This window comes from Musa acuminata, chromosome BXJ2-5 (genome assembly GCF_036884655.1).
Source record: "Musa acuminata AAA Group cultivar baxijiao chromosome BXJ2-5, Cavendish_Baxijiao_AAA, whole genome shotgun sequence".
Lineage (NCBI taxonomy): Eukaryota > Viridiplantae > Streptophyta > Magnoliopsida > Zingiberales > Musaceae > Musa > Musa acuminata.
In genome coordinates, this window is record NC_088342.1 from 6639844 (window position 1) to 6657307 (window position 17464).

Consider the following 17464-nt stretch of genomic DNA (forward strand, 5'->3'; position numbering starts at 1 on the left):
CCAGCATAGGTAATCTGGATGAATGCTGTTGACATCCGAATGACAACCCAGTGTCCACTGCATTGAATCGAGATATCATTTTATAGTAGATTTAGCTAGAATTATCTAAATCATATAACACGTAAAGATCATCGCTTTAGAGGAGTACAAAAATCGAGATCGCAAGTACGATAATGTTATTAGGCGCAAAGGAATCTTGTAAACAAATTGATTGATCACACATAAAGGACTTGGAAAGTAAATACATATCGTCAAATAGATCGACAATTTTCATAATAAGAGTCAATTAGAAGAACTGTATGTTTAGCTAATTAAACCACATTGAAGGGATTCAAATTTATGACCATCAAACCACTGACAGTCCATGGTGAGTAGGATTTCTTTCTTTTTCTTGTGATAACTATGATAGCACAATTTGTTTCAGATGAACACTTGCTAGGAGTCAGATTCCAGCTGCCAAGGAAGATGGAATTAAATAATTAGTTAGGAAATTCTTTAATTGAAGAAATTAATTTTAAGTATTGACTAAGGATAGAGTTTAGAGATATTGAACATTAATTAGGTAAGTTAACCTGCATATAATGCAAAAATGTATTGGAACAATTGTACTATGTACACACTTCTCTAAGGCAAAAACACACAATTTAGTTTCAGTATTCTTGGAATATAAACTGTTTATACAATTCTTTACCAGCTACAACAAAATATGAAATTATGTGTGCAATTTTCCTGTTTGTCCTCCATCAGTTTAGATCTTGAAGCCATTGCCCATATGGGCCATGGTGATGGATGTGCCTTCCTCCATGACAACTTGGTAATGCAAGTTGGAAGAATCCAAGGCATCCATAGACCAACTTTGAAAGCATTCTGTAGCTTGCACAGTTGATGAATCATGGAGGGGGGAAATGTTTGTTCTAGTTTTTTGGGTCACAGAAGAGGAGAAGAGAGAGATGGATGATACATACATCTGCAAATTATATGGCTGAAGCAGATGAAATAGATAGAGAACCATTGTTTGGTCTGCAACAGATAAAAGAGAATACATGGCTGCAGCAGATGATATGATCCTGCAAATATCTCAGGTGAATCAAGTAGTATTAAAAGGGATTGGTTGGACACTTGAGACTTCCTTGTCATGCTGCAAATGCAACAGTTTGTGTGTTCTTAATCATAGAGATGAGCACACTGAACCACTGTCACTGTCATTGTCACTGACAAAAGACAATTTGATGTGATCACTGTCATTGACAATGCAGCATATGGTGTGGTCACCTGATTGCATTATTGGAATCACACAATAAAACAATTTGGTGCACCAGTGTTTGTGATAGAAGCAGCCCAAACTTTTCCAAGTCAATAAGAAGCACCGTAAAAAAACCCATGAAATGGCTTAAAGAATCAAATGCAGCTGATGCTAATGGACAAGGTGAGTTATCATATATTATCTGGATTGGGTTCTCAAATTAGATGCTCAATTGATGTCCTTTGATTGCATGATGGAGGCCAATGGAAGATGAGGTCATTTTATTGCCAAGTGGTGGTGCAGGTTCTTTTGTTTGGCAAAAAAGACTCACCTATCAAGATATGACTTTGTCATGCTCTCTGATAGTCTCTCATTCTTTTTCTTTGTATATCTTATCTTATTCTTTCCATTCCTCCATCACATAGTATTTGATTGCTATCAACACTGCGGTGATTCTGTTGTCTTTTGATGCCCAATAATTATCCCTTCTATTCAGCAAAAGCCTCCTATTTCCTTTGGCAACAAGTTGTTGTTGCAAGTTCAACATCTCAAGACATGCAATAGACACCTGCAGCATAAATCCAGAAATCTGAAAGTTCTGTGCTTAGGACTTCTCCCAAAAAAATATCAGATATATTTTCTGGTGAGATCTTGGACTATTTGCAGCCTAAATATTTTGGATATGAATGATTTGAAATCACCAAGGCAGCAATACATTTCTTGGAATCTCCACTCCAATGGCTCTCTTAGCTGGTGCAGATCAAACACTGGCTCTCTCTTTCTAAATAGCAGCATGCACCCATCTCTCAGTTGTCCAGAGAAGCATGTTAATTGATGTCACAGACAAGGATGCTCATTTCATATCTGCCATTTGTCTGAGATGGCAACATAAAGTGTTACAATTAGGTGCTAACAAAAGTAATTACCTCAAAGAGAATCCAACTCAAATCATTATAATAGTAAAGCACTTGGAAAAGCTGACACACAAAAGCAAAGTCCATCAGATGGAACTTCCTCAATCACATCCCCCATCTTATTATGGAAAAGCAGGTGGGTTGCTGTGTAGTACAAGGAGTACTGCAAGTTGGGGCTTCAAATGGGACTTAAAAAGAAAGCTACCAAGTGATGGTGGCTACTGAGCTGGAACAAGAATTGCACTCTGCTTTTGGGTGGGACAAAGCAAGAACCAAAAAATCTTTGCACATCCATGGAATCCATGGTCTTAATGCATCGGTTGTGTTAGAAGGAATACTTTTCTACTTTATTCTACTTCATGTGACCTAACCAATCAACTGATGTGTTAAGACAACAACAACAATGCCCACAGGATTCTCATGCAACATTTCCTGGAGAGAGTCGAGGATGTTTTGTCAATTCCAAACAAACATTTTCCTATTAATGAAACACCAGTGGCCCTCTTTCAGTGTGTGTTCAACACCTGAGACTGGATAGGATCCCTGTGATGTGCATATTATTTTCTCCTGTATGCACTAATTAATTTCCCAGTTGCAAATTGTTTTTGTTCTTTTGTTAAGCAACAGATTCATGGCCATCACTGTCAAAGTGTCAAAGAAAACTGCACTGCCTATAGGATTGGAGATTTGGTCAGTGCCAAAAACAATGCAAGTTATAACATGTCAAATTTGATGGTAAAGTGCCTCCCCAACATCTGAAATCTTCTTTTTCCTTTCCTTAGAATATAATATGATATCCAGCTATTATACCTTCAAAATATTGGTGGATTCTGTGCTATTGCAACCTCCACCCTTCTTTCAGTCATCTATAATTTGTGGTCAATCTATTTGAGGATCTTCTGTATTGCTTCATGATTACATTATCAGCTGCTGAAAGCAAGACAGTGCTACTCGAGTCATGCTTGCATGAATGTAGATCATTTGGAATTTATATTTGACATAATATTGAGGGATGTTGTAGAATCCACAAAGAGATTCTTGTTCTTCAAAACAAGTGGCATGACTGGAGACAATGAGATATTCTTTGAAGGAGAGTATGAGATACTTGGCACACTTGTATCTGTTAGTATATTTGTATGCCCACCATCATCAAGGAGACAAGCTAAATAAAACAGGCATGCAAGTGTGTGTCCTTTATGGTGACACACCCCATGCCAAGTCTGTCCACAAACGAAACCTAACCTAAAATTCCTCCCTTGTTCTTGGTTGGCCTTTTCAGTCCGCATCTGACCTTGAGACCAAACTCTACTATATAGCCTCTCCTTCCTATGGCCTGTGGGTATCTGGATTTTGGATTGAGTTTGTAGAGGTGGAGAATGGTAAGGAAATGTTCTCACTGTGGACACAATGGCCACAACTCCAGGACTTGTATCAGCACAAGAAGCAGCATGGCTGGTGGAGGTGGAGTGAGGCTCTTTGGGGTGCAGCTTCACATGGCATCCCCTCTGAAGAAGAGCTTTAGCATGGAGTGTCTCTCCTACACTTACCCTGCTGCTTCTTCCTCTTCCCCATCATCATCATCATCTTCTCTTGGTTCCATAGATGAAGCCACCGAGAAGATATCTCATGGTTATCTCTCTGATGGTCTTGGTGGCAGAACACAGGAGAGGAAAAAGGGTAAGTCTTTCTCGGAAGCACTTCTCCTTCTTCCGTTGCTCTCATCAGGAAGAATCTTGTTCTTTGTTCTTGCTTCGCTCATTTCTTGTGGTGCTTATATCCTTTATCTGGATTGTAAAGAACATCTCATCTTTATGACATATCTTTTGTTTCCCAAGACAATCATTTCATCCTGCAGCTGATGCATCCTTAAGCTTAGCTTTTCCAAGTTGTTCATAAGATTCAACGATCTTTGTGGTTCATAGGAGTGCCATGGACCGAGGAAGAACACAGATCGTTTCTTATTGGACTCGAGAAACTTGGAAAGGGAGATTGGCGAGGCATCTCCCGCAACTTTGTGACCACAAGGACCCCAACACAGGTTGCTAGCCATGCTCAGAAGTACTTTCTCAGACAAAACAGCCTCAACAAGAAGAAGCGTCGATCGAGCCTTTTCGATGTGGTAGATTTCATGTTCCTGTTTTGCTTCCTTGCAGATCCATGTCCAAATGCTAACTCTGCTCCAATTTGTACCTCAGGTTGCAAACTGTGAGGGGGCAGCTCACAACACTGCCTCTTCGAAGTCAGAGGATGCTTCCTTCTCATCGGAGCTGCATGTTCCGACTCTGTCCCTCACCATGGCAGGCCATAAAGCTTCTGAAACTACCACAATCGATCTCAACTCTTCAGGCCAAGAACAAGTAATACAGATGTCATCATCACAGTCACCTTCCTCCATGGAAAGGACTCGTGCTCAGCTCTCAAATCTGGATTTAGAGCTCAGGATTTCCTCATCCCCTGGCAGCCTATGTCTTGGAACCATCAGAGTTACTTAACTGGGCTAACACTGAATGCTTCAATCACAGCTTGAAGCTTAACCAGTGTTCTGAAGGATCATGTAGTGGATTGGAAGTGTGGAGGTTTAGCACATCTTCTTCAAGCTCGATTATTTGTATCTATCTTTAGATGTTATGAGTACAAGGTTCTTGTTACTCATCGAGTTGGACCAATCACTCTCAGACAAGCTGATGCTTGTTGTAGGTTTACTGTAGTTATCTGTGAAGCCATCAAGACATGTGAGACTCTCCTCTCCTTGTATAACCTTATTTTTGCCATTGATGCTGAGCAAGTTCATAAATGTTTACATGTAAAAGTAATGCTTATGAAGCAGTGTTTTTGCAGAAACTTGTGAACATCTAAAGAAGAACCACAAAGAACAAAGAAACAAGCAATTATAATTGAAAGTTCAATTCACAGACAAGGTAAGGTCATTTTTGGATGTTAAAATCCAAAATTCAATACCACAGTGAAAGAAATTAAAAAGGAAACAGCATCACAATTTTCTTGGTTCAGCTCCATGTATCTTGGGCCATTAGCTCTGACTTCAAAACTGCAATGCATGTCTAAATCAACATTCCAGATTCAGATTCATAATTGGCATCAATGACACAAATTTCTAGAAATGACTCGAGGATCATTAACGCTCCTTAATTGTGCATGTCACTGGTTAGTCAAAACTAAGAGAACATGAGGAAGTACTTGAAGAAGAATGACAAGGATCTACAATTTATCGAGTCTGTAATCCAGTAAATGGGACATGAAGCCCATCGCATCCTTATTTATCCTGCAGAACGTGATCGCCATCACATGTATGGAGGACAAGAAGAGAAGAGTGAGGAAGGAAGGTAAGGCATCAGCCACCAACAATTCTTGGAAGAGCACGAGTAATGCATTAATTGCTGCTGCTTGCTGGGCGGACCACTTCTTGATTGTTCTCTTGTGACGTTGTTGTCTTCTATTACCTTCGTTCTTTCTTCTTACTTCCTTCTTCCTTCAGAATTGAGCTCATTTTTCTTTACCATCACTACCCCAAAGCTAGATTTGGCATTCGGCTCGTGCCACGAGTTCTCAGATGATACAGGTGAAAGCTATTCGATCATTCTATCCACCGCACAGATTTCAAGACGGAAAGCCAATCTCAGGAACGCAGAATTGAGGAGCAGAAGTCATATCGGAAAGATGATAAAGACTCCCAACAAAGTCTAGAAGATGTATGCATGGATACAGGTGAAAACTACTCAATCATGCCATCTACCACACATTCAAAGATGGAAAGCCGATCTCACTGTTGATGCTATCAAGACACTTTTATTGGATGTTGACTTGTGAACGACCACTGTCTTCTGATACTGGCTGGAGATGGGGGCATTCCAATCCAGTGATGTGTCAGAACGCAGATCTTGTCTGAATGGCCGATGCCACCTATTCTCCTCCATATCCACATGTTCTCCCATGAATCTCCACCAAGTAATCTTTATCACAAAGAGGCAAGCAATTATTGTACTGCCACAGGCCGAAAAGTGGGCATTCACTGATTGCCTTCTCCCCACCCTTCTCCTCCTCTGCTTGAAGAATGGCCTTTCTGCAGCTTTGGATGGGTGCTTTGACGTCCTCAGTTTTGGCCAATCCATTTCAGGATGGTAACTATGTCATCATCCTTAGAACGATCCAACAGTAACAGACTGTATTGTCATCATGCCATTTGTGGCATCATGATCAAACATGATAAGAATGAACCTCTTATACCAGTTTTGTACTTGAACCATTTATTCCTTCAAGTTTATGATTCTGAAACATACTATTGATATATCCAATAAATGAAAAAATAATAATAATAATCAACTATTGCATGCGACGAGTCAATGGGTGCATGTAACTTTATATTTACAGATAGAGAGGCTAATTCCATGGCATGAGACGGAAGTGTAGGTTATCATATAAAGATATATTTAACTAAAAATAACATCAATTTCAACATCTGATACTGTGATGTAGTGGTTATCACGTTAGTCTTACACACTAAAGGTCCCCAGTTCGATCCTGGGCTGTATCAGTCGCCTTTCAATTTTGATGGATCGGCCTTATTTTTGTTCTGCACAAATTCTTCGCCTACGGATATTTCTTTTTCTCTTTTTGGTTTTTGCATTTTGGGTGACTACTATCCTTTATTTTTTTTTTCCTTCTTTTTTGTTTTGGATTTTGACTTTTGAACGTTGAACATCTTTTTTTTCTATTGCATTTGAATTTTGAGGGTCAAGCTTTTTTTTTTTTCCCTTTGTTTAACTTTTGTTTGATTTTGAATTTTCAACGTTGAATTTATTTTTTTTATATTCTTTACATAGATTTATTTTATGTTAATTTTTGTATAATTATGCAAGCATTTTCTTTTCTTTGTAGTTTTGGCTTTACTTTACACTTTCTTTTTTACTTTATGGATTTGACTTTGAGAGAGTCGACATGCTTTCTTTCTAAAATTGTGCTTTTGTGATAGACTTTCTTTTTCTTTCCCCACCTTTCTTTCTTTTTTTACTTTATGCATCGTGAAAGAATCTGTTCCATAATGACATGAACTCATCCATACTTTGGGCTATAAAAGATCATTTAAAAAAAAAAATAACTCATTATCCTCTGCCTGACATTTTCATTGTAATCAAAATTAATCTACAGAAGTATACAACTCACCAGTTTTCCTTCGCACTTCATCCACTGATATACACCATCAGAAGGAAAAAAAAGAAAATTAAAATTATATATTTGTGTGAATTGATTCACGGAATTGTAGTAATAAACAAGCCACATTGTCTCCGTAGTATTCCAACAACCAAGATTTCTCCTCAAATTTCATTTACAATAAAAAGGCGAGCAAAGTAAAAAGAAGCAGCAACAATGGACACATTGCCATAACTCGTTTCTGAGGAATAGAAGAGCAATCAGCTTGAAGGTCAAAGTAGAATACCGGTTTCCGGCACATCTCATTTCTTTAAAACACTGCAAAAAGAAAAGGAATAGTTTACATATTCAGCTGTCATATGTGAAAAAGGAAATTGCATAATATGAGTCCGAGGAACTCTGGTTTGCTTGAAGAAATTCATCAACTATCATATGTTCATATGAGATTTTTGTATCTCCTGATTGAAGGATAATGTCATCTGACCCTTCATAAACTCAGATTCGAGATGATAACCGAGGTAACCCTTAGCCAGGGCAGTGAAACTTACTTGTATAGATAAGCCGCAATGCCGAGAATAACGCACAACAAGATTATGTCAATGCAGAAGTTGCGGCTGGATCTTAACTGAAAAACAAAGCCAGTGAACTCATTAGAGCTGATCTGCGACAGATGCCACACTTTGTGGTTTCAACATACATAATGTCACACCTTGTGGTAAAATTAGAAATATACCTGATTCACAGTCTGCTTAAGTCTGACATTAGTATTCTTCAGGTCTGAAGTAGCCTTGTCCACCTATAGTCCGCGTTTTAAAAGTAACGAGGACAAAACCAAGTTATATTTCACTTCTAAAGAGACAACAATCTTAGGGGAAGCAAATAACCCAACCTTAGTGTCAATTTCATCCATGAGAGGGACTTGCCTGTCCAATTCCTGTAGATTAAAGGAAAATTAGCATCCATAAATTTTGCTCTTTTCACATAATGCCAGAATTCTAAACAACCAAACTAACCTCATTCATATCATGGGCCATGTTTTTCAGTGTCTCAAGACCTTCTGATATAATATTCAAACCTTGATCCTGCAGAAAGATTCCTTGTTAACACATTCTCTCATAAGCAACAATTACTTTGAGGAACAGTCACCGATTATTAGAAAAAAAAAACTACTAGATTTGGTGATCCCACAACTACACAAGAACCTTCGACATCTATGCCAGACAAATTGGTCAACATAACATCAATGGTGAGGACCAAAAGCAAAACGATTCAGGAAGATGTTAATATAATATTGACTATACTGGAAATTAAAAAATATTAGTAATGCAAAATAATTATTAGCATAGCCTAAAAGAAAATGTTCATGAAGTATAAAAGCAGTACACCAAACATCTGGTGAAGCCACTGTGAGAAAACAAAAAGCCCTTGGTAATGTGCCTTGCAACAACATGATTCTTATTTTAAAATACAATATTTTATGATAATTGCCATTCAGTTTATCTAATTTATGATACAGCAACCCTCAATATAAAAAATAAAAACCAAAAGGGACGTACCTGTTTCATCTTGCGCATCTCATATTCTTGCCTAAATTGGCTTGATTCTTCAGTCTGTTGAAAATACTCACTCTCAAACCTTCCATCTGCATTAATCAAATTAATCAAAAAGATAAAAAGAAATATGTATTACAGGAAGAATGGAAATAAGAAATTTAGCAAACTTTAATATTTTATTAAGTGATACATCAAAGGACTAACAAGCCAACAATAAAAACAAATAGTGAGCAACTTATTGTAAAGCAGCATAGTTCTTATTCTAAGAACGATTGGAGAAATTAATCACTACAAACTCCTGTACAATCCACTTGCAAGACACAACCAAACTCATGATACTCATACCTGAAAAACTATCAAGTTCAATAATTACAATGGCAAATCACATTTTCCCTCTTATACACAATATCATTTAGCTAAATTACAGAATCATCTTATGGCTAATCCTTTAACTGAATCCAACTTTAAAAAAACATAGCTATGCTTGTAGAATTTGCAAACAACCCGATTTGCCATGAATTAGACCAGTGATTTAAAAAGGCGCTCGGGCGAAGCGAGGCGAGGCCCGAGCGCCTTGCTTCATTTCCAGGTGGCAGGCTTCAAAGAGGCACCGCTTGGGCGCTCGCCCGAGCTCAGACGCTGGGCGCTTCGGGCGAGCGCATGGGTTAAACCAGGCGACCGAACCAGCGTTTGAGGTCTGGTTCGGTCTCCGGTGCTTTAGTTGGTTCAATCGAACCAACTAAAGCACCGATATCAGCGTGACTTCCCCAACCCTAACCCTGCTCGTTGTTCATGCTACTATCGCCGCTCTCGCTGCCACTCCCACTGTCGCCGCTCCCGCTGCCGCTCCCACTGTCGCCGCTCCCGCTGCTGCTGCTACCGTTGCCACTGTCTCTGCTCGCCACTTCCACTCCCGCTGCTCGCTGCTCGCTGCAACTGTTGCCACTGTCTCCGCTCGCTGCTTCCGCTCCCGCTCCCGCTGCTTGCAGTTGCTGGTGCCACTATCGTCGCTTGCCGCTCCCGCTATCGCTGCCATTGTCGTCGCTCGCAGCTGTCGCTCCCACTCTTCTCAGTCAACACCCTCGGTCTTCCGACTCTTCCCTTACACTCTTCTCCTCTTTCGATAGTATACCGTTAATAGTATACTGTATACTAGTAATAGTATTTGTATTTATTAGATTAATTTAATAACATATTTTTATTTAAAAATTTAAATAATTATATTTATTAATTATATTATATATTTTTATATTTTAGTGCCTCATTTTGCTCGGGCGAGCACCTGGGCGAGCGCGTAGTGTATCGGGCATTTTGGACCTTAGCGCTTTTTGGCGCCTAACGCTTTTTAAATCACTGAATCAGACGAGTTTCACTCAAAGATTGACTCATAAGTTAACAACTATCTGAAAAAGACTTCCTAACACCATTTTTTTTCCCTTTTGTAACATGTGAGGCATAATAATCACTCAAATTTTATATCACATCCATACATCATGGATATAACTATTCTCAATTTACTTGTAAAAAAGCAGATGTATTATTTGGTCAAGTTGTAAGAGATGGCTACATCAGTGCCTTGAAGTGACATTGACAGATATACAATTTTCTTCATGATTAGTAACAAGAATCTTTCCTGATTTCATGGAGGAACTTCTAGACTGAGGTCTACCAAATTATTTCTCACCTTTATTTCATGTAGCAGACATCTACAAAACAAAAGAAGTACGAAATACCTTGCAACCTACCAAACTTAGACTGTCAGCACTCATGAAAACCTATAAACACTAGAGAAGGAATGGGACAGAGAGTCAACAGACATCCACGAACCTGGCCCAATAATTTCTAAAAAGAGTTCCTTGTTTATATAGAATATTTCTCATAAACAATCAATAAGAATGCATCCAAAATGAGTCAGATAACCTGAAGTTGAGTCAAATCTAATTTCTGTGCGAGAGGCTGTCCAGCTTTCAGTTTGTTTTGATCCATTTGTACTCCCATCTGGAATTGACTGAATTCTGCCTGGCAGAGCAAGTACCAGATCACTTCGTGTTGCAAGTTCTTCTTTCGAGAGCCCTTTTACCTGTAACATATCTACATTAGAAGTACTAAATGCATCATAAAAATAGTATAATTGCTTCAGCTGATTTTATATTGTTACATTTTGATTCATAATAATCTCATGATCAAATAACACACAAGAAACAGAAGATTTTTTAACTATATTTTAAAAAATCCATATATAGTGAATGAGCAAGAACGGTTGAACTTGCAAATACCAGAAACAATAAAAACAGCAACTAATATCAGAATAAATTATCAATAGAAAGAAAATATTTTATGTAGATAAATTCATGTCATAACACCACTTACCTGAAAGAAGAATTATAAACTGCTTTCTATGGTTTTCTTCGTCCAATGATAATAGTAAAAGGTCAATAATTAGAAGTCATGGACTATAAAGCACGGAAGCCTTTATTACCCATGACCAATATTGTGGCTTATCTTTATCTTTCAGGGCAATAGGCGTCCAATCCATTCTCACCTCTAGAGATTTTTTTACAAAACGGGGCTATGTAGGAACTAGTATTGAGAACTTTATATTCTTTGCTTGCTATCCAGAACAATGCCTTCCAATATTTTCCTAATTGGTACAATGCACCCACCGGTTAAAGCACATTGAATCCCTAACTTGGCCTTTCTAGCTGTCACTAGATACTATTGTTTCACAAATATAATATGATAATATAATCAGCATTGAAGCTAAACATGTTTGACTGTTAAATCTAAGGAGAAAGTATAAATAAGCAATTAGAAGTCTAAACAACTCTCAGACCGTCATCAGTCGACTCCAAGGCTCTGACATAGGCCTGGTTCACATAGACACATTCTCTAAGAATAGAGTTAGACAATGTTGTCCTACTAGGACATTAGTGATTGATGTTTCGTGAACAATGATGTACTTTCAACTTACAAGCATTGACCCCATATTCTATCATTTACTTTGTCCAGCACTAAACAACATTTCCTGCAACCACAAAATTCCTCCCAAGGTAATTGAAATTACCACATGAACACTAAGTTCTAGTAACAATCCCTCATCTAATCCAAGACCACTACATCTTTTCTCATTGTTCGTCATGAAGTATTCTGTGGCCTTCCTATTCCTCACATGGTATCTCTACCTCAACAATAAATTGACTCAATTTCATTACTGGTGCAGTATTCTCCTTTGGGACTACTCCCAGTCCAATTTATATCATGTTACATCCTTGAGGAATTCCATCTTCTTTCTAATTTAAAAAATAGTCATCCATCTCAGTCATCACCCCGGCTGCAGGAACTCCTTTTTCGGATTTTTGATCATATAATCATCAGTATGGAATCAAAAACGTATTATTAAGTGCTCACTTCTTCTAATCTAATAGTGAAAATTACAAGGTACACCAGACTCACCAGCCTACTCTAATTAATCTGTTGCCTCTTCGTCAGCAATAGGGCCTCCCTGCCTTTTTGAATAAGCGGCATGGCAAAAGGACCAAAAGATTGTTTTTTATTTTACTTTGTCAATTTGCAATTGAACAGCAAACTAACACAGATTAAATCATTTAAGACACAGAAAACACCAAAATGCAAACAACTGGCAGACGGAGAATATAGAATCAGAATGCAGCATAATCTAAAAAAGACATTGGATGCGTCAGACGTTCTTGACGGCCAATCTCTGCAGCTTGGGGATCTCCTCCAACAACCGCGCCTTGGTGCGTCGGACCTCGGCATTCAACGCCACAGCCGCCGCCCGATTCTTCTCGCCGGCCGCCATCTCCGCTTTCTGCACCGTCCGACAGCCACGTCAACCGCCGGGCATCGATCAAGCGGCCAAACCTAACAAAACGAAAAAAGCAGAAAGAAGAGCGACCTGGAGGGCCGATTCGATATCGGACTCGACCGAGGCGTAGAGGCGGGCGAAGGCGTCATTGCCGTGGACGTTGTCGGCATTGAGCTTCTCGACGTCGTACCTCTCGTACTTCTTGCAGATCGCGTCGACCCGCGTGAGGATGTCGATCACACTCATCCTCCCTCCTCCTCCTCCTCACAATCGCCTCTCCCTCCCTCTCTCCGCCAAATCTGCCTCGCCTCCGCCCCCCAATTCGAGCAACCGCGATGGCTTCCTTTCGTCGCCAACAATGAGTTATTATCAGCTAACTCAACGAACTATATATATATATATATATATATATATATATATATATATATATATATATACACAATTATTTCTTAAAGTTGTACAAACATACAATTATTTCTCTCTTTTTTTATTTTATTACAAAAAATAATAATTATATATATCACACAAAATACAAATATATATTGCACATTTAACCCTACACATATAAGCAAAAGTTTTCCTGTATCTCACTGCATTCGTGATGCAGGTCTTGAAGCCAGTAATGGGCTTTGCCGAGGCTTGAGCCTTATTTGAACTAAATGGACCCTCTCTTTTGCAACCAAAGTAAAGGACCTAAATCTTGTCTTTAATTATGAGATATTTGTCAGTCATTACAATAAGTCAAACATTGGCCACACACAAACACCCACTAACCTAAGAATCACAAGAAATTGTTAGCAACGTTGTTGATACAGAATTCATGATTAAGATCGGAAAAAAAGCTCCATATTCATAGACAAACAAACTAGAAAGAACAAAGAAGACAAGCCAAAAACCAAGTTGATTCAGACACTTGAGCCCTAATCGTCCTTCCAACTCTCTTCCCATCATGCCTGGCACTTGTATTCTTAGCTCACCATCAGATCTCCTGTTCAAACATCAGGTGGGCAAGCCAGCTTGTAAAGGGTGGGCAAGCAAGAAACACACTGCGTGCCCGTCTCATCAGGAAGTCAACGAAGGTGGACATTTCATGCATCCACGTCATTAGATGAAAAGTCCGAATGTTATCGATCCGAAAACAAAAAACATAAAGGTCAGATTTTTAGGACTTGTATAGTTAGATTCATAAAACTTAGTTCCGAATCATGTTCTGATACAAATAAAGCATCACATCTCTCTTCTGATGCGGGACAAGATTACCATAATTATGATAAATGCAAGACAGCGATGGCGCCCGGTCTTTGTCTTGAATTTTCTGCTGTTTTTGTTGTTTTGCTATGATTGATGGTACTTTGATTACTATGCTTGAACTAAAGATTAAACAAGTCAATCAAAAGATTTTTATAGGCCAAGTTGATGGCAATGTTCAATCTAGACCATGATAGTTAAATAAACTAGCTGGATCTCATCATGGATGGAAATGAAGGGAACGAGAAACAATAGCCATCATGACGTTCTTAGTCTACGTGACGATCTGTGAGGATGACAACCTTCCTCAACAAAGAAAGGGAAAGTGATTTGCTTGGGAAATCCATTAGCTCTTGCCTTTCGATGCGACGTACATGCTCAAATCAGGTGGTCTTGATTATTGTGCTTCGCTAATCGATAACAGAACTTTGATTAGATCACACGATCTTCTTAGCTCTCAAGGAGCGTCTTTTCCTTGAGAAGCTTTGTTTTTGTTTTGTTGGGTGCAGACACTGACATCTTGGATGTCGATGACACCTGCAACCCAATTAGAGCTTGGAAACCTGCAGTCTTCCATCATCCTCAACCTCCAGTTTCATGCGCTTTGTTTTCTGAGACGCAGTCATCGGTTTGCACAAAGAACCCTTCGTTTGACCCGTACACGAGTCATTGTTATATGAAGTTGCAGAGGAAGAAGGCTTCGCCCTCTCGTCGCCCCTTTTTCTTGACGAGTTGTATGCGCGGCACTAAAGAACAGCAACTTGAAATTAGTCTCTTCGCACGGTTTCAAATATGTACGGCTGGATTCAGACACGATGTTCGATGCAGCTCCCTGGCTTCTTCTCACTCGAGCTTGGGCAGTCGCCATGGGAGGGGGGCACGAGGTCAACTCGGTGGATCTTTTCGCCTTCGGATACAGTCTTCGTCTGACCTTGTCTCAGTGTGATTAGCCTTGCATGAAGCGATGTGTGGAGTGCATGGAAATAATGGCAACGGAAATGGGGTTATGGCGGCCAAGGCTGCATGATGGAGGAGCTGCATGAGAAGTCAAAAGGAGGAGGAAAAATAATGGAGGAGAAGGCACATGCAAAGTCTCCATCGCAGCCGTCTGCCAGTCAGATTTTATCTGTTACTCTTGTCGCTGTCCGGGAATCGGACGGCCAAGGATTCCCCTTAGGAGAACCCGAGTTGTGATGGATTGGACAAGAAGGCAAGAGACAGCCAGCTCAGCAGCTTCCCCTTTATACAATAGAGAGAGAGAGAGAGAGAGGGGACGCAGCGGCGCCTTCAGGTCGTACCTGGTCAATCCTTCCTCCTCCTCTTTATATAGGACACGGCGAGAGCCCCCCGTTTGCCTGCGCCACTTCTTCTTGTTCTTCTTCCTCTGAGTTCTCTCTTTCTTTGTTTCTTCCTTCTGAGGGAGCAGAAGAGGAGAGGAGGGGAGAGGAGAGATGGGGAGAGCTCCGTGCTGCGACAAGGCGAACGTGAAGAGGGGCCCGTGGTCACCGGAGGAAGACGCGACCCTCAAGATCTACATCGAGAAGCATGGAACTGGCGGAAACTGGATCGCTTTGCCCCAGAAAGCAGGTCACTCTTCTTCTCTCCTTCTGCAGCTTCGCAGTTCCAAGTTTTCCTTTCCACGATTCACTCTGAAAAGACAGTAAAAAAAGAAAAGAAGATAACCTCACTCGTTTCCCATGAAGATCCATTTAATATTTTGCTGTGTATATAATACGAAGGAAACAGTATGATTCCTGAAACCGAGAACTTCGATTCCCTGTCGTGCTTTTAATTTCTCTTGAGGAGCCTTTTGTCTGTTCCACTGTTCGAAAGAATAGCCTATTTGGTACGTTAATTATCAGCTTTAGCAGAACCATCAGCTTCCCGCTACTATCACATGCATCGCATACCTGCAGTTGCTGTTTGTGCCTTAAAGTTTGACAGGTTGCCACAGTCTGTGTTACCATCTGATGTCTCGTAATGGAATGCTTATCCCTTACATGCAAAGCTGGATAGGAACCGCAGCCGATCTACCAGTCTCCATGACTCCATAGCCCACGCGTTCTCCCTCGCCTCATGCCATCTCCTCCACACACTGCAGGCCTCAAGCGTTGCGGCAAGAGCTGCAGGTTAAGGTGGCTCAATTACCTCCGGCCGGACATTAAGCATGGGGCCTTCACGGAGGAAGAGGATACCATCATTTGCACTCTTTACAATAGACTTGGAAGCAGGTTTCGAAGCTTTCTTCTGAGATTATGCGTGATGCACTACCAGCTTGATTTGCTAAGCTTTTGTTGTGTTGGTTCGGATTAGGTGGTCTATAATTGCTTCCCAGATGCCTGGAAGAACTGACAATGATGTGAAGAACTACTGGAACACCAAGCTGAAGAAGAAGCTGATGCTAAGGCATGCCAACCTCTCCGTTACCAACCGCATTCTTCATAGCCCGCCGCCGACTTCGCCACCTCCTATCCTTCCTACGGTCAAAACTGAGCTTTTCAGCAACACCGATTTCGATTTCCCAACTGTGCCTCTTCATCCCGACTATGGCATCACCACCGACCAATCCCAGAAGCTGTACTCGGACGTCATGCCGTACGCCCACGCGAACGGGCAGGTGGTGTCCCCATCGGAGGAAGTCTCGGCAACTTCGTCATCCATCACCGTGGAAACCGGCAGCAGCCACAGCTTCTTGAACTGGTGTACCGCCGGAGTTGGTTCCAACGACTTGTTCCTCTCGGCGCTAGGGTTTGGAGGCGCCGGCGACTTCCTCGGGGGCTATGAGTGCCAGGAGAACCTCTGCTTCCCCAACCCGTCCATCATGTGGGCTGCTTCCGAGACCGATGCACAGGGGCTGCACCAAAGTCCCACATACTCATAGCAAAGCCACGCACCACAGGAAGATTTAGCCAGGAAGCATAGTAGAACTGACAAGAACGTAGACTATTAGTTGTTGGAAGTCCGATCGATTGCTTTTTCTTCTCCGTTTGTCCTTGAATTTGGGTGATGGATTGGGTGGTGTACTGGAAAACCTCACTGTAAATGACCATAGAACTTGAGATCTAACTAATGCTAATGAACGGTAATACATCCGTTCGGTCGTGGCCGATGATGATTAGAATGGGGGTGAGACTTGGTCCAAGCTTCGGTCTTCGGAGCCTGGCAATGGAAAGCAAATGACTGTGGCTATGGTCAGCAAGGGCATGCTTTTTCCCTCCCCTGACCTACTCCTCAGAGGCCACGAAAACTGCATGGGTGGTGGAATGGCAGTTTCAAAGCTGAGGTAAAGAAAGTTAAGGTAGCCATCAGGCCTTTTCATACTGCCTTTTTCCTCCCCATGGCATGGCCACTCGCTATTTTGTTCAGCCAATGCTTAGATAGGTCCTAAAACGTGTACTTTTTTGTTCATCATATAAAAATACTGGGGGTCTTCTTCTCTCTTTCATGGACTGTGAGCTTCTGAAGATGACAGTCTCAGCTTCTGCGAAGGTTCAGTCATGCTTGTCGCGGCCCT

General features: G+C 40.7%; 3 protein-coding genes and 1 non-coding gene across 4 annotated transcripts; 3 read left to right on the forward strand and 1 right to left on the reverse strand.

Annotated features, from left to right (window-relative positions):
• The first annotated feature begins 3335 nt into the window (after positions 1-3335).
• Positions 3336-4809, forward strand: LOC135612271 (transcription factor KUA1-like). The gene is made up of 3 exons (XM_065108360.1): positions 3336-3834; positions 4080-4276; positions 4353-4809. The coding sequence occupies exons 1-3, from the start codon at positions 3534-3536 to the stop codon at positions 4647-4649; spliced, it is 795 nt and encodes a 264-aa protein (XP_064964432.1). The 5' UTR covers positions 3336-3533; the 3' UTR covers positions 4650-4809.
• Positions 4810-6633: 1824 nt separating this feature from the next.
• On the forward strand, positions 6634-6706 carry TRNAV-UAC (transfer RNA valine (anticodon UAC)). Its single transcript has one exon. It is a non-coding gene; the product is annotated as a tRNA-Val (tRNA).
• Positions 6707-7379: 673 nt separating this feature from the next.
• LOC103984741 (syntaxin-71) lies at positions 7380-13062 on the reverse strand. Its single transcript, XM_009402301.3, has 9 exons — positions 12793-13062; positions 12580-12705; positions 10797-10956; positions 8880-8965; positions 8337-8405; positions 8213-8257; positions 8057-8119; positions 7872-7948; positions 7380-7641 (listed from the first exon to the last, which is right to left on the reverse strand). Exons 1-9 carry the CDS (start codon positions 12946-12948, stop codon positions 7626-7628), a joined length of 798 nt encoding a protein of 265 aa, XP_009400576.1. The 5' UTR covers positions 12949-13062; the 3' UTR covers positions 7380-7625.
• Positions 13063-15218: 2156 nt separating this feature from the next.
• On the forward strand, positions 15219-17395 carry LOC135612272 (transcription factor MYB8-like). The gene is made up of 3 exons (XM_065108362.1): positions 15219-15537; positions 16052-16181; positions 16264-17395. The coding sequence occupies exons 1-3, from the start codon at positions 15402-15404 to the stop codon at positions 16829-16831; spliced, it is 834 nt and encodes a 277-aa protein (XP_064964434.1). The 5' UTR covers positions 15219-15401; the 3' UTR covers positions 16832-17395.
• Positions 17396-17464: the final 69 nt, after the last annotated feature.